At 42.4% G+C, this 23,226-nt stretch overlaps 2 protein-coding genes across 32 annotated transcripts in view; one reads left to right on the forward strand and one right to left on the reverse strand.

Moving 5' to 3' along the window:
* Nucleotides 1–19,009, forward strand: part of CTBP2 (C-terminal binding protein 2) — a 427,187-nt gene extending 408,178 nt beyond the window's left edge. For 14 of the 25 annotated variants that reach the window (XM_037904347.2, XM_037904346.2, XM_037904345.2 and 11 more), the window contains 6 exons: nt 1,855–2,061; nt 6,360–6,574; nt 7,144–7,274; nt 8,735–8,862; nt 10,179–10,296; nt 15,823–19,009. In XM_037904347.2, coding sequence (XP_037760275.1) covers nt 1,855–2,061; nt 6,360–6,574; nt 7,144–7,274; nt 8,735–8,862; nt 10,179–10,296; nt 15,823–16,003 — 980 coding nt within the window. In that variant the 3' untranslated portion in view covers nt 16,004–19,009. Of the gene's footprint in view, nt 1–1,854; nt 2,062–6,359; nt 6,575–7,143; nt 7,275–8,734; nt 8,863–10,178; nt 10,297–12,336; nt 12,465–12,661; nt 12,708–15,822 lie in introns of all 25 variants that reach the window. The other 11 variants (XM_027819724.3, XM_043552064.1, XM_043552066.1 and 8 more) reach the window with 6 other exon arrangements.
* The window catches only part of ZRANB1 (zinc finger RANBP2-type containing 1), a 75,030-nt gene continuing 69,823 nt past the window's right edge, over nt 18,020–23,226 (reverse strand). For all 7 annotated transcript variants that reach the window (XM_037904351.2, XM_037904349.2, XM_037904350.2 and 4 more), the window contains one exon: nt 18,020–22,217. In XM_037904351.2, the coding sequence (XP_037760279.1) occupies nt 21,999–22,217 (219 nt within the window). In that variant the 3' untranslated portion in view covers nt 18,020–21,998. The remainder of the gene's footprint in view (nt 22,218–23,226) is intronic.

The following is a 23,226-nucleotide window of genomic DNA, read 5'->3' on the forward strand; positions in this document are numbered from 1 at the left end:
TAAGAACCTTTAAGGATCTGGGCTGTAGGGATTTTCATATGAGTTTGCCTGAATAAGGACTGTGGGATTCTGACCCTTTACAGCAAGATGGGGCTGCAAACCTTACGACTGCTCTTTCCAAGGAAAGGTTTAAAAGAAATGCAGTCATGATGGTGGGTAAAGCTCCCAAAAGTGCCAGATCCTCAAAGGTATTTTGGTGCCTACATAGATTTCATTGAGCGTTAGCAGCTGAAATACCTCTGAGGATTTGATATTTGGATTTTAGGACCCTAAACGACTTTCAGTGAGGTATAGGCTCCTAAACCACTTGGACACTTTTGAAACTGTTACCCAAAATGGTCATTGACTCTCACATGGGCAAAAAAAGAGGGACTCGTGTAAAAACGTTATCCCTTAGCCTGGGGTGATCCTGTGTCCCTTGGCCAGATTCATTGCAGAGAGGGAGAGTGAAGGGCTGGGAAATCTCTGTTTTACCATTTAAACATTTCTCATTATTTATAACCGAGGAGAGAGAAAAGGCTGCATAGAAAACACGTGTGCAGTAAGAGCCTGGTTTTCAGGGGAGCTTAGCACATGTTTCTGCTGTTTTCCTGTTACTAAGAGTGCTCAGCAAGTGCAGTGGGAAATAGTGTGATGGCCTGTTGGTATGGCGAGGGCAGGCTGCCCTGGGAATTTTTAAAAAAAAATCTGACCCTCGGTGCATCCCAAATGCAGACATTTCTTCAGAAGTGTTTGTAAGAGCCCGAAGGATAAGTAATCCTGGCAGGGCTCCAAAGATGGGGTGAGTCCCATCAGAGACAGAAATTACCCCCAATCTCCCCTCGATCTGGCAGTAGAATTTAAACCAGAAGCGCCCAAGGAACCCCTCCTTCCCACACATGACTATGCAACAGTGTCATAACAGCCTCGATTAAGGACGGAACAGATCCAAGAGGTTGAGTTTTTGTCTCAGAGAACGACCAGCTGCACTGGCCGATATCGCTGCCCTGCTGTGGCACAGTGGTGAGGTACCACCAGTTTATTTGTGTGTGTGTGTGTGGGGCGGGATGCTTGCCCTGTATAGAAATGCAGCAGACTGACATTTCAGAGGTGAAAGCAGTCTTACTGCAGCTTATAAAACCAACCTTCGTGAAGGAACAATGGGCTTGGCTGGGACTTGCATGCTTTGGAACTACTTTGCCCCTTCACTGCAGAAAATTAATATACTAATATGTTATGTGCAGCTAAAGTAAAGAAAGCAGATCAGTAACATTCCTGTAATAACTGTACTGCTGGTATTACATTTAAAAAGAACTTCTAATTGGGTCATTGGGGAAAAAATAGAGTATCAAAAAATGTATAAGTATCAAAATAGGATTCGTTGTTAGCAATTAGGATCGCTTAAAATAAATGGAGTCTTCGCTTTAAAGGGTGTCTTGAGCTTTAGCTTAAAACCTGTGAAAAAAATCTACCTTGGGAAGTACAGTGTTTAGATACCTACCTAGAAGGCGTGCTTGCCTGATCCAGTGTGCCAATCATATGTTCTTATGTATGGTATTCCTTACGTAGTCCGCAGGCTGCAGCTGTGAGTTTGGTGCTTTGTGAAGCGGCATCTAGCAGTACAATTTCAAGGTGATATTGGGAGTTTGCCACAAAATTCCTTTCACCATCATGTAATTTTGAGCAGGTCCGCCTACATGCTGGGTTGGGAAATGGTCCGTTGATGGTGTCAAGGAACATACAAATGGTTCAGATCAGTTTCTTGGACATAAAACAATTTCATTAGTGAGAAGCCTGGAGATTTCTGGTGTTCCAGTGACTCGATTGCGCAGCTCTAAGATTGTGATTTTGTTGGGTTTTTCCCCCCTTCTCCAGGGATTGCTGTCTGCAATATCCCATCAGCAGCTGTGGAGGAGACTGCAGATTCCACCATATGCCATGTCCTAAACCTCTACAGGCGGAATACTTGGCTGTATCAAGCACTGAGGGAAGGGACCCGGGTGCAGAGTGTGGAACAGATAAGGGAGGTGGCCTCGGGAGCAGCTCGGATCAGAGGAGAAACTCTCGGCCTCATTGGATTTGGTATGTTGGCAACTTCTGGGGGACAAAATATCCAAAGCAGAGCCATCTAATGGATCTAGATGGGTCTAATGGAGTCTCGACCTTGGAGGAGTACGACTCTCAGGACTTACATATGAGATGGGCAACTGGTCACCCAAGGGCTGCATCCCACTAAACAGATCATTTTATTTGTACCCCTGCAGTCCAGCTCGGTGCAGGCGATCTGGTGGCGTCAGGGCCAGGAAGGGGGCACGGTGGCTGTGACATGATACTGTGGCGAGAGCCAACAGGCCAGAGTTGGGAGCCAGGCCCAGCTCTGTGGCAGAGGAGCCAGTAGTGCAGCATGAATGCGGGACAGGCTCATTCCCCAATCCCCCTCCCCCAGGACTCCCCCCGCTAGCCTGTCAAAGGGTTTGAACAGATTTTGTGGCTACCTCCACTACCTTAAAGTTCCCCATCCCTGACTTAGATCTTCAATATCAGCATAGCTTGTTTTGCTACATTTACTGGACAATGCACTTGTGAGCCGTTTTGTAGTGATACAACAGGAGCCACGCTAGGGGTTCCATCAATTTAACGGTGTTTTTAAGCTGCTATAGTTCCGTGGGAACAGAAGCAATGTGCCCTGATTTTCCGCCAAAGGAGCCTGTTCTTTTCCTCTTCAGAATTGTGAACCCAGCTTCCTCTGCGAAGAGGAAGCAGCTTTCCAAGGCTGCGGGGACTTTGGTGAGCCCCATCTCCTCAGGGCTTTCGTGAGCCTCTCGTGCACTCTCCCTTTACCCTATGGTAGTTTTCCCAAAGGGTTCTCCACACACACTGGTAGCCTTGTTTCATGCTGTATCTTCCCACACGCTCTGCTCTGGAGTGTGACCATGAACCTTTGCAACAATTTCTGTATCCTCTTGCTAGCGATGATTTTCTCCACAGGAAGTTCCTTGGCCATGCACGGGGCCAGTCCATGTATACGTTGACATGAACCAGCCTGTGTGTGAATGTGTGCTTCCCCAGGAGCCACACAAGGCGGGAGCTGTGTCTTAGAGACCTAGCTCCTTCTGGGCTCCCTGCTCACTCCTCAGAGAAGATTTCAATTTCGCGAATAGTGTAGCTGAAGTCAGCATATCTTAGGTCGACTTACCTGGCCTTGAGGAGGGCAGCGAGTCGACCGCTGCCGCTCCCCTGTCGACTCCGCTTCCGCCTCTCGTGAGCTGGAGTTCTGGAGTCGATGGGGAGCGCGTTCGGGGATCAATTTATTGCGTCTAGCCAATCAGTTCCTGATAGATGGATCACTACCCACCAATCCGGCGGGTAGTGAAGGCCTGCCCTTAGTGTGGTGCTCTCTTTCCCCCTAGTGGTGGCTGGGCCAGAAGTTGCTGAGCCTGCTATAGCCTTGGCTGAGAGCTGAGTCTGTTAATCCAGGCAGTAGTGGCTCATGCTTTTAGGGCCAGAGGTCCTAGGTTCAGTTCCTGCTGCTGATGACCCAGTTGCTCTGACTCTGCCATGCTGGCCAGCCCATTTTGGGAGCAGAGCCCAATCCCTGTCCACCAGTGCATAAGGGAAATTCCAGGATGCCGCAGAGGAGAGGGAAGTCTCACTCCCCCGAATGCCTTCTGCATGGCTGCGCAAAGCCAAGCCAGAATCTGACTTGCAGTGGAGAGAAAGTAGCACAGATAACTGGCATTGTGGCTCATCTTTTACCACTTGTGGCTAATGTGCATTAAAGATACTTTAATGCTGGGCTGAAGATGTAGTGAGTCATCTGGCTAGAATATACCTGTGGGTTCAGCTAAACCAAAAACCCCACAAAACCCCCACAGCACTGAGTCTTAGAGCCCGGGGTGGATCACTCGATAATTGCCCTGTTTTGTTTATTCTTTCTAAAGAATCTGACACTGTCCACTTCGGCTACTGGGCTAGATGGACCATTGGTCTGAGCCAGAATGGCCGTTCTGTTGTTGTTATTCCAGAGCCAGTGTAAGCATGCTGTTTGTATTTTATGTTCCCCCAACATATATAGTCCTCACCCAGGGCACTGAGCCAGGCTAGCCCCATTATCACTGGTATTTCGGACAATGAGCCAATTGCATCCCTGCTATAACTCCTTTGATTTCGGTGGTGCTACATGAGAGGTGAATTTGACCCACTGTGTTCAGAAGCAGTTGTTGGGAAATTAAATATTCAGAAATGAGGCACTGGCCCCTATCATGGGCTGTATGAAAACAGAGGCACTGAATGGCTGGACTTGGTCTGGAAAATTCTTCCATTTTCCTCACATCGTAACACACTCAGGGCCTGCTCCTGTAACCACAGGCCCAAGCCTAGAGCTTGCTGCTGGAGGGAGGAGAAAGGCTCCAGCACACTCACTCATTGGAATTCGAGCTCCTTCAACTAGAGCCCCTCAGCATCACCCAGCACCAGCCAAAAGGGGGCAGTAAAATGACAGTGCCAATGCTTTGCTGTTTTGAGGAATGGGCCTGGTCTGTAGACAGGGGATGCTTTGTATGAAGTACTCAGGTAAGGGCAGCTTTTCAGGCAGTCACAGCACAGGACTCACATAGCCTGATTCTAATGAGTACTTCAACATGAATGGACAGTGCCTGGTTATTTGGCTTTCTTTACATTGCCAGACAGACGAATGAGGAATGAAGGGGCATGTATTGATGTAGGAATTGGGTAGCCGAGTCCAGGCAATGACATTGAATAGGAACGACATTGTAGATAATGACCTGCTGATTGCACTGCAGCTGTCCCTCTTTATCAGAATAGCCTTACTAAACCTTTGCTTCCAAACCATGACAGTTGTCTTAGTCATGCCCAATTAAATAGCCATTCAGCAAGAGTATGGAAGAAAAAGCCTACAGCAAACAAGTTGCTCTTATAACTAGGGCTTTATTTTTTGTGGGGGTTTTTTGGCATTGTCTGCTTGAACAAAAGCACCTCATAAAGGATTTCATTTCTTACTCTACAGCTCCTCCTGGCCTGGCCTGCTTAGAGAACACACAGAATGTGGCCCTACCCTGGTGGGGTTGTAGCTGCAAATTCTGACCTCAGAGCCAAGTGCTGCAGGGGTGCAGATAGTTACGTTTACTCAAACAACAGCCTTTTAAATAACATGGCAAATGCTTAATGGACAGTGCTTTTACCACTGTTGCTGCTTGTATTGTAAAGGCGCATTCTAGGCCTAGCCCTTTGCACGCTGTGCTATATGGGTAATGTTTGCCCTTCAGATAAGTCAACAGCTAGACAGTTGATCCTGAGAATTAAAGAGGCTTACAGATGTCATGGCTGCAGCAGGGAGGGGACGCCTCAAAGGCTGGCGGTTTGTGTAACTGGCACAGGGGAGCATTAAATGACACATTTGGTTACTTTGTTTTGCTCTTAAACCAAAGGCAGAATGAACTGAAGTGATGTAATCACCAGGTTCGGGGCTGAGGTTGCTGCAGACGGAAGTTTGGCATAAACATGCCAGTGAGTGATGGGGAGGGAGAATGGGCAGTGCAGGGGGTTAGTGATAATATTTAGCCATTTTCCTGCTCAGAGCACTTCACAGCCCTCGTTTAATGAACTTGTGCACGTTAGAGGTGCAGAATCTGATTCCCTCGGTGGCACTGGACTTCACCGGCATGTCTCAAGTTTCAGAGCTGGGCTTCGAAGTTCCTGGCTACGGTGTCTTCCACTGAGATCACTAGCCCGTGCCTCGGCTCATGTCCTCAGAACACACCATACCTCTTTAAGGAGAAATCCTTTCCGCTACACTAGCTTTCACCTCTGCACTTCTCATGTCAGCCACATGACCTAAGTACAGTACAGGAGTATGATATTAGTCTAGACCCATAGGCACCTAAATAATTTGAAGATTGGGGCCTAACACCTTTTGGGAGGCCCTGGAGCATAGTGCCCAAGCCTGGTCCTGTTGAAGCCAGTGGGAGCGGGAGCAGGCCACAGGTCACCTCCTGGGAGAGTCCGAAGAGCCAGATGCTCCTTCAGTAAGTGAGTATGAAGATGTATTAGAGAAGTGGTGCAGGGAAACTTCTGTACCACCTGCCTGGCTCTAGCCACTGCTCATGTCATTCTTTCTTCCAAAAGCCCCACACCTCAGCACCTCCTGACAAATAAATGTGGATAATAAATAAGCAAAAGAGCATGCAGAATCAGTGCAGACTGAATGAATTTGCTGTGGCCCAAGGAGAAAATATGTGGGAGCAAATCGTGGAAGTAAATGGATCTGTTGCCTACATTGTTGTATAGATTCAGTGCTGCAGCGTCACATAGCCCAAGCCTTGTGAATCTCAACATCCTCTCTTCTTTTTCTCAATACGTAGGTCGCACTGCGCAGGCAGTTGCCGTTCGAGCCAAGGCATTTGGATTCAGTGTGATATTTTACGACCCATACCTGCAGGATGGGATAGAGAGGTCTCTGGGCGTCCAGCGAGTCTACACACTCCAGGACCTGCTATATCAGAGTGACTGTGTATCTTTGCACTGTAACCTTAATGAACATAATCACCACCTTATCAATGACTTTACGATTAAGCAGGTAATTTACCTTATCTAGAGAAGAAAGAAGATCATTTTATGGTTCTTGCTGCAAACCCAGAACACTATAATAGTGATGATACCAGTGATGATTTTACCTTTGAGTGGTTAGTTACATCTGTCTCTTGCACATTATGTACCAGGTGATAGCATTTTACTAGGTAAGAGAGCCCCTTCATGCAGTTGCTGAGACAGAAACTGGAGCCTGTTTTGTTTGACATTACAAACTAGAGCTTAGGCTTTCTAAATAAAAGCCTTTGTTAGTAAGCAAACACAAGAACCTCCTTGCTAGCTTGGAAGGTTTTTTTGGGGGGTTAATCCTACACTATGCAACCTTGCGTAGTCAATAGGCAAAACACGTGTTCAGAGGTAATCTTTTCAGCAAGGAAAATATGCCTGTATTTACCATATAAAGTGTTCTGAGATTCTGCATACAGTGCTTGTGGCTTGGAAGATGTCAGTAGGGGAGGATGCTACCTACTGTAGCATTTAAATACATTGTAGTGAGACGTGAAGAGTAATTGGATAACCATATTGAATATTTTCTTATTTCCTCCTGGATTCCATTAGATGAGGCAGGGCGCATTCCTAGTAAACACAGCACGCGGCGGGCTTGTGGACGAGAAAGCCTTAACTCAAGCCCTGAAGGAAGGAAGGATACGAGGAGCAGCGCTTGATGTGCATGAATCAGAGCCATTTAGGTAAACAATGGTTTGTTGTTTTTTTAAATTAAAAGCTACCTATACATAGTGCAGTTAATTCACTTTTCATCTTACAGCTATTTTAGCGCTCACATTTATTCCCATTGACACAAGCTCCCACGATTGGGCCCTGTGAATGTTGAGCCTAGAATTCCTAGAGCTATGAAACAGAAAATAAAGTAGGCATTGTTCTAGGACAGATGTGGGCAAACTATAACCCGTGGCTGCCTGGCCTGGTGCTCTGGGCGGTGCGGCTGTAGCCACCAGTGCTCCAGGCAGCACAGTAAGGGGGTAGGGAGGGTTGGATAGAGGGCAGGGGAGTTCAGGGTGGTGGTCAGGGGGTGCGGGTGTGGATACTGGGCGGGATAGTCAGAGGGTGGGGAGCTAGGGGGTTGAATGGGGGCAGAGGTCCTGGGGAGGCAATCAGAAATGATGGGGGGGTTGGATGGGGCAGTGGGGGCAGTCAGGGGCGGGGGGTCCGGGAGCAGTCAGGGGACAGGGAGGGATGGATGGGGAGGCCGGGCCACACCTGGCTGTTTGGGGAGGCACAGCCTCCCCTAACCGGCCCTCCATACAATTTCGGAAACCCGATGTGGCCCTCAGGCCAAAAAGTTTGCCCACCCCTGTTCTAGAACCAGTAATCCAAGGAAATCTTGATACCATTAATAATTTAAAATTTTGGTTTAAAAACAAAGTTGAAAAGGGACCGTGTCAGGTTAAAAGTCATGTTTCATTACAAAGAATGCTCTGCTGGACAGTGAAAAAAAAACATGAAGATTTCACTTTCCGACACTAGCACAAGTCTGCTACGTTTGCAATGCAGACACTACAGGAGAATGTTTGTTTATAAATGCAAATGAAAACTGTTACTGCAAATCACGGACATGTTTCTGGTGAGGTTTTGAGAAAGCTTTTTCTTTATTTACATACGTATAACTCTATACAAACTTACAAACTCAAGGGTTCAAATGACCTGACAGTGTCTCTTCAAGTCTCCAGCATTAGTGACTTTGTTCCTTCAGTCCATAGTGCAGGAGAAGAGAGACCCTGCTGGAGACAGATGAATTATTGTTGCTGCGAGAGAGACGCCCAGTCATTTATCTCCTCATTAATACTAGTGATGGAAGTATTAAAATCAGTCATCCAGCAGGTTTATAAAAGGCTGTCAAGTCCACCTGCTGTTATTATCACAACTGCTGGTTTTTAAATTTTTCAGCACAGATGCAAAGTCCAAAATGCCTACTGAAGCTTGGCACTAAAGCAGCATTTCAGCACCTCTTCCCCCAAAGCCAGACACCCCTCAACAGTTTCAGACCAGAGGGAGAACCCCTGGTGTTCCATGTTCACTACATGTGGCTGTAAATCATGTGGCTAGAGCAGAGTGGCTTGCATGTTAAGGAAGCTGGCCATTAGGTTTTCACGATTTGTAACTTTCACCCTGATTTTTCATGTTTACATAGTTTTGCTCAAGGCCCATTGAAAGATGCTCCTAATTTAATTTGTACTCCGCACACTGCTTGGTACAGTGAGCAGGCATCCCTAGAGATGAGAGAGGCTGCTGCTACTGAAATCCGTCGCGCAATCACAGGTATCTAACTCTGTCTTTTTCTCTTACGCATATTCTAGTTAGCCTATGTTTGTTTTGTAATAGGCAGCATGAGTCAGTGGATTGGACAAGGAGCCAGGAGACCTGGTTTCTAAACCTGGTTTTGCCAGAGTCGCTGTTACGTTGGACAGCTCACATGTGGCCCAATTGAAACAGGTGCCTAGCACCCACAGCTCTTACTGAAGTCAGTGGGTTTGCATCATTACCCCCATTTTACCGGTGGGGAAGGTATCAAGCCCTGAACCTCTCCGTGACTTGTGGGAAATGATCCTTACTCCCTTTGTAAAGCACTGTCAGCCGATAAGCGTTGTTGGTATTCTACACAGTGCAGCTTTATGAACGGCACAGCACATGGCTGCCTGGCTGACGCAGTCCATGGGTAAGTAGGGGTCATTTTAGTCATTGCCGCTTTTAAAGCAACAAACCAAGACTGTTGAAAAATAACCTTTGATGTCCCATGCTCTGATAAATCAGAATAATTGTGCGGTGACTGCCAGAAGGCTTTGGTGTCCCAAGGCCTCCGGGCACTTTAACCATAAAGAACTATATGTCCCAGCTAAACCCCACAGTCACCGTGGAGCAAAAAGGAAATGGCAGGGATCCAGCCCCCAACTTCCCTCACGCCTTTGGAGCAGGTAACACGAGCACACGATTGAGGAGGCCAGGAGGGCTTGAGCCTTAGCCAACAGTATTCCACCCAGTCATGGCAGTCACCCGGCGTTGACGAGAAGAAGGCTGTGCCATAGCAGCACCTGCTGTGAGCAGCGTACCAACCAGTGTAACCTAGGGCAGCCATGAGGTTATACTGGCGAGTGCATTGGGAACCAGCTAGCCCTAGATCAGAGGACTACAAGGGTAACATAAAGCCCCCTTTGCCCCAAACCCTCCATCTGTGGGTCTTGCTGCAGGCACAGCTGAACTTAACCCAAGAATTGGGCCCATTATATGTATATATAACATGACAGCAAAACTTCGGCTCTCACTCTTCACCTTGCAACTGAAGTTATTTATCTTAGGTGGGGCCAAAGCTTCTTGCCTAGACGCATCTCTGAAATCAGCAGAAAGTTCCAGGCTTTTCTTTTTTCCCACAGTAGAGGCACAGCAGCCCGCTATGCTGAACTGCTAGTCTGGCTCCAAAAACACTGCTGGGTTCTCCAAACCGTTCCACACTGTTTGTGGCATGTGATTTTCCTTCACACTAACCATCGCAGTAGAAATTAGGAAACAGTAGTTCATTGTATCTTGATAAGGCCATAAGTTGCTTAACACTTTTTTTAACTTTAAGAACTATATTCCAGGTCGCATCCCAGAAAGCCTAAGAAACTGCGTGAACAAGGAATTCTTTGTCACATCAGCCCCATGGTCAGTAATAGATCAGCAAGCACTTCATCCAGAGCTCAATGGTGCCACATACAGGTAAGATGGAGAAAAGTATTTTCACAACTGTTTTATAGAGACTGGAATTCCATATGCAGTGACAATGCTGCTAGTAACTATTTCTAAATAAAACCTCTGTGGATTTGACTCGGTAGAGGAACTGTGCGTGTAGTCATTCAGCAGGCGTTATCAGCACTGCTCAAGTTACTTATTCTATAGCAAGCTTAGTTTATTTTACACGTGTATTCCATTGAGACATCACAGCAGCTGCTAAAGCTGCATCTCCATAAATGGCCCATATACAGAATCTTTCTAGGCTTGTTCTGTACTTCTGTCGAAGGGCTTCAGGCAGTCTCAAGCTAATCTAGCCAGTCATACCATGCTCATCACCGTGGCCTAAGAAGTGGATGGAAAACTTGAGACTGTGCATTATGCTTACTAAAAATACCCCCAAGACTTTCTATAAGGAGCTCTGGAGCTTCTGCAGAGCAGGGGCTGGAACAATCAGAAATACTTACAAATAAAATATAGGCACGGTACAGGAAACAGCCTGTACCTTTTATTTCCACAGACAGAAGTGTGAGGTTGGGGGTACTAGGGGAGTGTATCCGGGGAGGAAGATGGGCTTTGAGGCAAAGACTCAGAGTGCAGTAAAACACAAATAGGCACAGGCTTTTGAGAGAGAGATACTCAGCAGAGGCTTTGCCATATTACTTCTAATATCAGTACCATGCTATACATTAGTAGTCTGATATGTTGTTGGGATACTGTTGGGTCAGCGACTAAGGCCAAGATTTTCAGAGGTAAGAGGCTTAACACTAGCCTTTTAAATCCATATTGAGGCACCCAGCAGTTTCCAGGTTTTAGTGTCTTGGTTTTAGGTGTATAGAAACAAGATCTTACAAAACCCGAGGCCATGATTCCAAGATTTAAAAAAACCTCCCTGTGTTTATTTTAAATTAATAGACATTCCCCAGCAGTGTTTGTAACCAGAATACTGCAGCATGGTCCTATTGGGATCCGGGCAGAATACTGCAGCATGGTGGTAGGGAATGAAAACTGGAAAATGAAACTGATGTCCCAATTTTCTTTGTCCAAACTGAGAGAAATGCAAAAAAAGTAATTAAATGTCATAAACAGCGGAAAGTAAATAAGGCTTTTAAAGTGCTTCCCATTTCCGTGTAAGCTGGGTTTAGTAACCAAGGTTACTGTGTTTTATGACGATAGTTTGACAGTGTCCCTGTTTAAGTGGATAATTCTACTGGAAGGAGGTGTCTGAAGATGAGACTAATTCTAGCACATATATCCTCCTAGCTTCTATGGGCCCTCCCACAGCACACGTACTAAGGAACCCACTCAGCCAGATTATAAAATCCACATGTGGGGCCAGATCCTGGCCTTTGTTATAGCTGCTTTGCATTTCACAATGGCACTTGGCTACTGAGTGCTTGGCCAAGGCTGTATATTATTCCATTATGGGGTACAGCTTAATTGTACAAGAAAATGGTCTCAAAATAGAGTTGTTCGTGTTTGTATTATTTTAAAAGGGAAGGCAATTATAACAGTCGGTAAAATGTCCATAGCCAGTTGTGTAGTTAACTTCTGCCGCAGTCACCAAAGGGGGGAGGAAATGAAGGAGTAAAAGGGTCTGCTTTTCAACTCTGTACGAAACGCTCATAATTAAGCATGAATGAGGCAGTTCAGACAACGGTGGTGTCATACACAGTACAAAGCAAATGTTGGGATATATTCCACTGTTGCCTGGAGCGACTCATTTTATTTGGACTATCTACAAAACTAGTCATGACTCTGCTGGAGAATATAGAATTTAGCATCAAAAAGTAGCCAGAACGTCACACTTGGGCCCTCTCGTAATTGCATTGAGATGTGCCATCTCAGGCTGTGTAATGTATTGTGCTTACAGGCTGTTGCTTTCTGTTTAACTTACACCATTTTTACAGTGTGTACCACACACACTGCTTATTGTGTAACACATTTAGATACAGTGAATCAGATATGTGTACTCTGAACATATGATGTACAGCACAGATTGCTAACAATATATTTTCATTGGTGTAGATCAGCCACTTTTGGAGTATGCTTGCCCACTGTAAAGTATGAGCGCATTTTTCAGGTGTAGCAGTAGAGGCCAGGATACCAGGTATTTTAATGAGATGCAACATGTGTGTGTCCACAGCGTGTGTTGGGTGAGTTGGTTTGTTTTTGCTCATGAGCAAAGTTAACATTTGAAGCCACAACTTGGAAAATGTGGCCAACATGGATCAAACTTGTGGCCAACATGGATTTTAACTTTTTAGTTGGTCTAAGTTAGGATCAAGATCCTTATGCCAGTGGAACTAAGAAGCCATAATTGACAATGGCCTTTTCTTCCCCCATCAATTAGGATGAAACCATCTACTTCCCTTCTCACCTTCACCTCTGAGTTCCATGTAAGTCTAACCCTGCTCCTAAAATTTCTAATCCACCATCTTTTCTTTTAGCTCTTGCCCTCTCCACTTCATACCAAAGCTACTATTAACTTCATCCTAATGGCTTCCTCTTCCTCCTCAGTCTCTTTGAGCTATGTTGTCACTTTGGTAGAGTCTGTTGCATCCCCCTCCTCTGCACTTTCTTCCTGGAACACACTCAGCTCTTTCCTTCGTGACTGCTCCTCTGATGGAAGGGACTTCATACTTGGCCCTTGCTCTGGTTTTACACTTGCTCTTTGATGCCATAGTTTCAGCTCTGCCCTTCATACTGATGACTTACAGATCTTTCTCCATCAGCCTCATCTTGTATTTCATCCTGGCTGTCACATTTCCTTTGCAAGCTCAGCATCAGTTCTGCTCTCCATCTACATCTCTTCGTCATGGTTGAAAATGCCACCACTCTCCAGCACCTAAGCGAACCATCATGATTTTGCTCTTGCTGCCTCTCCCCTCCCTCCACCTCAGGATTCTAGTCTTCTCTCTTTCCCTCTCTAACATCTGTCCTGTCCCCTCCATCTCTGATCCATGCCTTGATTATCTCATCCCGTCTACTGTAAACTCCACCAGTCTGCCCTCTGTGTTTATCACCATATGCCCCACTAGATTGTGACTGCATTATCAGCTCCTACCCCTCTTACTGGGCCCATCATTCTTCTTCATACTAAGCTCAAGTTATTTGTCCTTGCCCTCTTTCAAGGTTCTGCATCGTTCCCCCTCTGCATACATCTCTCATCTTACCAGCCCTATCGCTCACTGTGCTCCTTCCTACTCTCTTGGCTTTGCACCATTTGTTAGCCCCATGCCTGAGCACAAACTGTGCTCTAGATCCTGGCTTCTGATACAGCCCCCCACACGTGCTACTGCACTGGTTCAAATGAAACCATAAAGCTGCCCTAATTAAACAGCTGAGGAGTCCCCATCGTGGAGAGGTTCTGGAGGAGGCATGGTTAATACGTTGCTACTTTCTAGAACCTGGCTGGCATAATAGCTGCTGTCTCACAGCGAGCACAATACTCAGTCTCTCTCCCATCCCATTGTAGCTGCACTATGCTCCCTGCAGCCCAGAAATTCTCCTAAACATTGCTAGCACCTACCTCAGCTAACCCAAAATTCCTTCCTATATCTAACATCCCTTGGCCCATGTTTTGCACCCTTCCCTATAAATTTAGCCATTGAAATGTTTTCCTGGGCCTTTAAAGCAGTGTCAGATTTTCCAGCGTAACAGTTGATTGTGCATTAGTTTTCATGCCGTTGGACCAGGTTGCATTAAGAGGTGTTTGCTACACCTATCACATCTTATATGAAAAATAAGCTAACAGACTTTTTTATTCATCAATCCGAGTTAAGAATATTTATGGGTAAAAATATGTCCTCATGACCTTCAGCTGTCCACAGCTATATCAACTTCACAGCCACAGTAGAATACAAGCTGTGTGTTCAATTTATTTCCTTCCCATGAAACATTTAGCTGCATAAGTACATGGTTCAAACTGTTAAAGTGACACTTGTAAAAGTCGGCAACTTATGTCCTTTTCAGAAGACTGACTTCACTGAAATGTTTCAATTTGAACTGGTCCACCAGATGTTTTTCCCTTTAGAAGAGATTACGCTAATATAGTTAGAATATCTTCTTCTGCTTGTGTGTCTAGGTCATACAGCACACCTGGTGCACGTTAGGGAGTTTCATTGCACTCACTGTCACATGCAGCCTGCTGCCAGGCTACATTCTTGTATCATAAAATGTATCTCAGACGATGCATTAACATGAAGCCAGTAGAGTTATTTGGATCCTTCCTAAGTGAGAAGCTGATTTCTGTGGTTAAAACAGCTGAAAAAAACATAATGGGGTAGTTGTAGTGTCAGTAGGAACGCTCAGCTTGACACTATGAATTAATTTAAAAAATAACGCGTGAAGCCTATGTGCTAACATAGAGTAACGTGCAAAGTTAAACACATCTGGGCCTTTATCCTTAAGGGATTGCAGCTAACTGGCTGGCAAGATGCAAGACAAAAAAAAAGGGTGGTGAAGTATGATACCTGATGGTGGAGGAAGTCTTGGTTGCATTTTAAATACATTTATTTTTCTTTTCCCCCCCCTCCCCTCCCACCAGTTTTACCCAATTCAAATAGAAGTTTTTCACTTCTTGCCTTATTTCCTGCTAGCTGGGCATGGGAATTGTTCCTTAGCTTACAGTGGTAGTGCTGCTTTCAGAGACTGATCTTCTCTGCACTAGGAGAGATTAATATGGAATAATGCCCTTCACTACATAAATGCAGGAGTAAATAAAGTTTGAAACATTTATATAAACACTTTGGTAATGACTAATGCGGAAAGCATTTTCCTCCTACTTTTTCACCCCCCACGGGCTAGTGATTTTTTTTTTTTTTTTTTTTTAAATAAAGAAAGTTCTCTTCTTCACCCATTAAAGTCTTCATCAGTTACAAGGTATGGCTGTAACTCACACAAGTCCATATTCAGGGATCTTTTCACATCATCAGTTCCTAGTGGCCACTAGTACATCTACCTAAGGACGTTCAGGTTCTGTATAAAGGCTAAAGCCTCATTCCATTTCCTTGTAAATTTCTCATTTAAGTAGTTTTGTGTCAAGGGCTACTGCAATGTTATTGCCTCAAAAAATTCTTGATATGGAGGTATGTAATTAGTCTATGGGGTGAAGGCTTGTTTGTATGACTGTTACTACACCAGTGGATAGAGACTACACCAGCTGCAGTTAGGGAGAAACAAACTGACCGTAGCTCCCATGAAGTGATTTGGAAAATCAATCAATGTACACCGCCCTCTGTGGACTATTTTACTTTAAAAATTAGATCAGCTTTAAGCTTTTGATCAAACAGTAGGTTTTGTTTTGTTTTTTTTTTTAAATGCATTAGGTACTAGAATAGTTACACCTTGCTGCTTGGTTTAGTGAATTACAGACACCACTACGCAGTTAGCATATATTGAGTGAGAAAAACTCTTAGCTCCCTTAACTCCTTCCAAAACACAGGTAATTTGTTCTGGTCATTCCTTCTACAGTATTTTTGCATAGTGGTGTCATTACCTGTTTCTTCCTAGATATCCACCTGGCATGGTCAGTGTCGCACCTGGAGGGATTCCAGCAGCAATGGAGGGCATCATACCTGGAGGCATTCCCGTTACCCACAATCTTCCAACAGTGGCACACCCTTCCCAAGCTCCATCTCCTAACCAGCCCACAAAACATGGGGACAACAGGGAGCACCCTAATGAGCAATAGCAGCTAATTCAAAAATTATTCAATAAACTTGGGACCAAGAGACATTGGAAAAAAGTTATACAGGAACTAAGAAAGGAATTTGATACAATATTTGTAATGTTGATTTTGGACAGATGCATCATTGATGTTCCAGTATTAAACTACAATGCGATAGCAGTCAAGACTGGGGAGAAACCCTGAAGACGTCACCTGCTTTACTGAAGTGCTGACAACTAGGATGATATACATTAATGATCAGCTTCGGTTACTGTGTGTTAAGTTTCCTTCATCTGTGCATCAATCACAAGAATAAAATAGATTTCCCCTTCTCAGCCCTTGGGAATAGCAGGGCCTATTCACCTGTATTTACAGCAATGCCTCAAGCAAACCGTAAGAAATTTAAGAGGAAACCATCATGTGGCTTCAGCCTTTTCTTTATTCACTTGTCTGGTTACCTCTTTTTACAGGAGGAGAAAATACTGGCCTAGAGATGAGAAGAAAACAAATGTCTTGTTGCAGTCCTAGCTGGCCAGTAATATACATTGAAAGTTCTCTTTATAAAGTTTAATTATAGCCATTCAGGCCAGGAAGGTTAGGATGGGGGGGGGGGGGGGGGGAAAGGTGTCAGAGTTAAATAGCTCCCCTCCTATCACATGAAAGAAACAGGTTTCTCTCATCTGACCGACACACTGAATAAAGTAGCTGTAAATTCAGTATGCCCCCCTCAGTGATGCAAAAAAAAAAAAAAAAAAAAAAATATTGAGTTTCACACACTATTTGTACTCAAATATATTTTCTCAGTTTTAAATCTGCAGCTATTTTATTGAGTGCAAATGTCTTGAGCTGGAAAGGGTTCAAGAAGAATAATGTTGCATTTCCTTATGTCTCAGGAAACACTTTTTATGGTAACTTGTCAGACTGTCTATGAACAAAACCCACTTTTTTAGACATTGATAAGAGTCTTCTTTTCTTCACGTGATATTTTATACAAGGACACTTCAAAAATGTGTTATTAGATGTGACTGATTTTAACAAATCCTATTAGATTTGTATCAACTAGTTACATGTTATATTCATAGTCTTTTGTGAATCATCGCCTTTTTGTTTAAAAAGATGGCCTGTTTTGAGCCTTTGTATGGGGGGAGGGGGGGGTAACATTCCTGTTTCTGTGACAAAAAAAAAATCTTAAACTGTCCCAAACAAAGAACAATGGCTATCAGAAGAATGTTTTGTTTTAGTGTGTTACCGTTATTGTATTTGTTTATTGTGAAGGTGGACATTTAGCGTTCAGTGCAGTTTTCAATAAAAAAATGATAAAATTTCTATAATTTCTGAAATGTAGAGCCCTCAATGCAATTTTAATATGGTTAAAAATAGAAACCCTTTGAGAATGTAAAGTAAGTTATGCTGTTATGATCACATGTACTAGTACCCACCTCATAAAAAGACCTCATGGCTGCACGACTCTCAGTGAGGTAGGGCAGATCTTCAGCTGCTGTAAATTGGCAAAGCTCTATGACAGTTTACACCAGCTGAGGATCTGCCCCGAAATTTCTACTCCACATGTAGATATTTATAATTTAGAAATGCTGGAGAAACTAAATTTAACCTTGCTGATTCAGTTCAGTTTTAGAAAAACTTGCCTGTGTTACCTTCTGCCCCATGACTTTACTTTTCAGAAAAACAGGCACTTTGGATACATACCTCGCTAATATTTATATTCTGTGCAACTTTCATTTAACCTACATATTCAAGAAACTCACCTTCATGAATACTGTGCTTTGGGAAGGAGCTAGCCCTTGGCTGTACAACCTTTTAATAAGCATTAACGCTTATCTACACTAGACAGAGAAAATGTTAGCAAGTTTCTGGAGAATCAAGTTTAAGCCTGACTGAGCACTAGGCAGCTCCAAACTTCACTGCATGGAGGGCCCATCCTTGTATTACTGCAGTGCCCTTTTAAAATGAATCAATGCCAACATCAACTTGAATAGATGGGGCAAATAACGACATGGGAAAAAACAACTGAAACCAAAATTTCTAGTAGTTACAAAACTGTATTTTTGTTTGTTTTAAATTAAATGGAAAGCTATTTACCAGCTTCAAACATGTTACAAAGAGGTCACATTTCATAGCTGTGTGACTATCCTTTTGTCAATGATCTAACAGAGCAAGTATGAATGATTATCCATAAACACCAGCATAGAGAAAAACCAGGAGAATAAAACAGGTTAGTTAGAGAGAACATTTGGGAAACACGAAAAAGGAAGATAAAACATTTAATTCATGTTGTCAAGGTTTGAAGTGACTATTTTTGGTACTATCATAGTTTTTTAAAATAAGCAGTTGCATTTCAGGTGAGTGTAAATACTGTTCTATGAAAAGGAATAATTCATGCCAGTGGTTCCTAGTGCATCCATTGCCAGCAGTGGATTTTGAATCAGGAAATAAGAGTCCTGGGACAAACCTTGCAGAGAATGGTAGATGCTGTATGCTTTCATCCAGTACTTATAAAAATAAGACTAGATGCAAATCATAGCAAACTTAGACGATAGCTTCCACTTAGGTTTTACAGTTCAACAAGAACTACAAATGAATTTAAAAAATCCAAATGTTACAAAGTATCATAACAACAGGCTTCAGGTTAAAAACAACACTACTTCTGGGGTTGTGACCACTACAGAGGGATTCAACTGTCTGTAATACAAACACCAACAAAATATGCAAGGAGTAGGTCACATGGAGAAGGAGAGAATGTGTATCCAGCCTGACTTGACATATTACTGGGTCCAAAGCAATGTGACTGTAGTATGGCCCAAGTTTTTTTAGACTGAAAAGTTAGTCTGCAAGGGGAAGGGAGAGAAATGTATGCCAGATAGCTGCTGCTCAAGATTTGTGCCTTTTGCTTTACTGACAAACCAATTTACTGCTGCTTTTGTACTAATACAAGGAAGGCTGGGGGCCCTTCCATCAATCAAGGATAACATGAAGCAGTTCATACAAGTAACAAAAATGTGACTTTTTTTTTAAAAAAATGCCAGTTTTATCAGCACAAAGTGTCACCACTTCATACAGTAAAGCTCACAGAAGTTACTTCTCCTTAATCAGTTAATTAAGCAACACAACAAGAATTCTGCATTCTTCAAAATGCACAGCAATGTTACTGTGTTAAAGGAATAGGAAACATTCCAGTAATGCTGGTTAAAAGCTATGCTGTAGCAGCACTCTGGATGATTTCAGCATGCCTTGGTTTAACAAGAGCAACCCAGGAATTAAATTCTACTAAGGAATTCATGAATAGTCCAAGACAGTTCCCAGATGCAGAGGGGGCAAGAGCTTGAAATGAAAAGCCAAGTACTGGGCTATGTAAGCATTCAACAGTAAGAAGCCAAATGCTAAATTTAATATAGATTGGGTCAATATGACTTACCCATCACTGCACCTACGTGTTTGTAAACCTTCAAGTATGTCAAATGGGGAGATTTAATGTACACTGGCTACCGTGCTGGGAAAAGGACAACTGCTTACACCTTCATCTACTGTAGTGGGTGAGGTACACTGTCAACAGCTAAACCCCAACTCATTTAACTAAGGATTTTTGTTTAAAAAGTCTCACTTGATTTTGAAAACACAGAGTGAGGCTTGTTAGCCTGAACCTATCATTTTATAGATTAGAAGAAAGCAGTAATGGTTAATAAAACTATAAAAAAGTATCAGGGGTGTCAATTCATAACAAAAGTGGGGCATAGATATTAGACAGTGTGGGGTTTGGTTTGCTTTTTAAAATCAAAAGCTGTAACTGACTGTATAATAAACTGACATTAAATCTCTTTAAAAATGAAAGGATGTTCATTTCTTCAAAGTAACTCAGATTTGGGTGCAGGCCACCGATATTGTTGGAGGCAAGATATGGCTTGCTTTTGCAACAATTTGGTTGGAGAATGGCAAAATAATGAATAAAAATTAAAACCTATTTCACAAGGAAGGTATTTGAATCTTGCTTCTTATGACTTACAGTAACAGTGTGTCATTTGGGGGAAGATATGTCAATGAAGCAAAGTGTAATCTGCTGTTTGTGTGTGTGTGTCTGTGTCAACACCATTCACATAGCATACTGAAATGAATGCACGAGCTCTTAACTTACTTAAGTTACTCATTGGTCATGGTACACATGGATTTCATTGTAAGGTAACATCATAATCTTGGAAGAATGAGGACAAGGTATCAATTTACCTGACTACTGCATTTCGAAAGCAAACTGAAATCAAGATTGTATATTAAGGTATAGAACCTGTTCACTATCTGTGATTCTTCTATTTTCACTCAGGTAATTCATACATATACTGCAAAGAAACATGCATTCTTTTACCTGAAAATCTATGCATGCACCAATCAAAGGAGACCTAAATGGCCAAAAGTGTGAAGACACATTTCATAATAAACATCAATGGAATCTGAGGGGGGAAAAATTGCTAACTTAATACAGCACTTCATTATTTCTATATTTTTGGTGTTTTGTCACCAAGATTATCTAGGAGTTGTGCACATTTCAATACCATCTAAGCAGCATTTAGAAGAAAAAGCAGCAAGTTCTTTAGTGTTTCCATAGCCTTAAACTACACAAAAATATGCACTTTATGGGTCTTCTTTTGAAATTCTAGGTCATCTACTGCAAAGTTCCCTATCCACCAGCCACGCACACACACTATCAATAGCTTTCAAAGTGCTTATTAAAGAAGATCTGAATTGCATTGTATATGTAAAAAAATGGCATTAACCTTCAGTGTTTCTAAGCAAGGTTGTTTTAAGATAAACTTTACCCATTACAAATTGTATGGCTAAAGTTATCACATATAATAAAATTTCTACAGATGAATATATTCTGGACTTCCACTTTTAGGAATCTTACATATTAAGTATGGCCACAAAAGTCAACATGCAAGAAATTCCCAGGTTTACATAGAGAAATATATTATACAGTGCTTTTTTTAAAAAAGCCACTTTAGAATGAAGTTTGTTTAAAAAAAAATAAAACTGCCGAGAGTTCTCACTAATAATCGATGAAGTAGTTTTCACTTGCAATGTTTAACTAGGGTGAAAGACTCAATGATAAAATGATATACTGTACATATCACAGCAAGACTGGGTTTGGACAATATGAAATTCTCAAATCACACTTGAGTTGGCAACTCCACACAATTGTTTAGTATGTAATCTCTGGAATAATGTTTTAGGTCACTTTTCTAAATAAATATTTTAAGCATACTGAAGAAAGTATTAAATGTTACAAGGTGAAATATTAATGGAGAGCAAAAAACTATTTTTCAGAAAACAAAATATAAGTTCACTCAATGAAAAATGTAGCTCTTCTTCCACAGTTTGTTCCTTAAAGATTTGATTTTATTATAATGGGCACAACAGTAACTAAAATATTAATAAAATAATGAACTTGTTTGTACTTCTAACTTACTCTGGATAGTTTGTGCAAACAAAAAAATAAACCTCACCATCTGACCTGGGTACTGGTGAGATCTCACAAAATGGCCTTGCAAGAAAACGTGTCAGAATATTTAAAGAGTGATGTAGAATATAAGTTCTACTGTAAAAGTAAATCTCAAAAGGAACAAATATCCATCTAACATGTGCTTTTGTAAGTGCCCTTACTTGAAAGAAATTTCTTCTCAATAATTTTAAGATGCTGGTACACTTTTTTCCTATTACACAACTTCTTACACAACCACATGCGATACATTTATAGACAGATTTGCAACTGGAAAGAAACAAATGTTTTGTCTTGATAATAAAATTAGTTTTTTGTTTTTGTTTTTACAAACTGTAGTCCAACCAATTTAGCTCTCTTCACACAGCAGATGAACCTCTATACTCTCCCCATGCTGGTAAGTAAAATCCTTTCAGCATGCTTCTGCTAGCTTTAAGTCAATCCATAACAAACCGCTAGAGTACAACTCTAACGTTGGGGTCAGACACTATGCATTGATACTTTATTTTTATTTCATCATTCATCATCATCGTCTTCATCTTCCTCACCATCAGAAAGGGATGTACACGGGCGAATCTGTCGGTAGCGGTCAAGCCACTTCTCTACCATTTGTGTGACCAGGGGATGATTGCGGCGACGAGAGCTTTTCTGCATAGCAACAAGGACTCCACCCTCTGTCACACAGCAGTCTAGCCACTCTCTGAGCAGCTTTTCTTGCTGCTCCTCATTACCTATCTTAGGGGACAGAAAACAGACTCAGCATGAGGGTTTCAAGACTGCTGACAACTTTAAGGAAACAACCCGTGGTATATTGTGACATTTGAACTAAAGTAGTACCACTATCTTATTTAAACGCAGTTAGTGGGACGTAACATTTCATAATATTTATCCGGTTTTTTTGGCTTCTATTTTTGAGAGTTTAATCTAAGTGCACACTCAGGTTTTACAATTTTTTTTTTTTAAAGTAATTGTTACATTAGTTCTTATACTCACCCGTACTTGCCAGTTTTCCCTCTCCCTCCTCGTCTTTTAAAAATCCATTTCAAAATGAACCTTAGTACAGTGCAAATATTTGTATGTTACCTACTGTACAGATACAGCAGACAATTCTAAAACGGAGGAGTTCTTACAAAGCACTTGTAAATCACAAGGCTATCCTTACAATTCTAGTAATGCTCTGCTCTAAACTCCTGTTCTTGAAGATATTGTTCAAAGTTATGGCTTGCCAGGTAATATTCCCTTTATACCTAAAATTATATACCGTTTCTCCTTTCTCTACATATTGGCTTCTGTGGACAAGGACCCATGTTCATTTTTTATCTCCAAATCCTCAAATGTGGCTCTACACTTAGCGACAGTAGCTCCCTATCAGTATCAGCAAACAAGCATAGCTTAATTAAAGCAAAGATGTATATAATACTATAACTCTTAGAGCTTACTGGCCAAAAAATTAGTTTCACTCACTCAAACTAGGGCTGAATTTAAATTTTTAGTTAACTGGGTGCCTATTCTAGATATATCCGGGTCCATTTCAGGGTTACTGCATTTGTATTTACATATACAGTACATTTACATTCAACTTGTAAGAAACTAAACTGAGTTCCAAAGATGTGAGAAGCATCCTTTTGAACGGCCTCAAATGATGGAGAGGAGAGCAGAATCAAAAAAGGGTAGATGTATTTAAAACTTCAAACATGTCAGACTGCAAAAGAGACCTGTACTTACAAATAAAGTGTGGGAAAAG

The sequence above is a fragment of the Chelonia mydas genome, chromosome 7, assembly GCF_015237465.2.
Source record: "Chelonia mydas isolate rCheMyd1 chromosome 7, rCheMyd1.pri.v2, whole genome shotgun sequence".
NCBI lineage: Eukaryota > Metazoa > Chordata > Testudines > Cheloniidae > Chelonia > Chelonia mydas.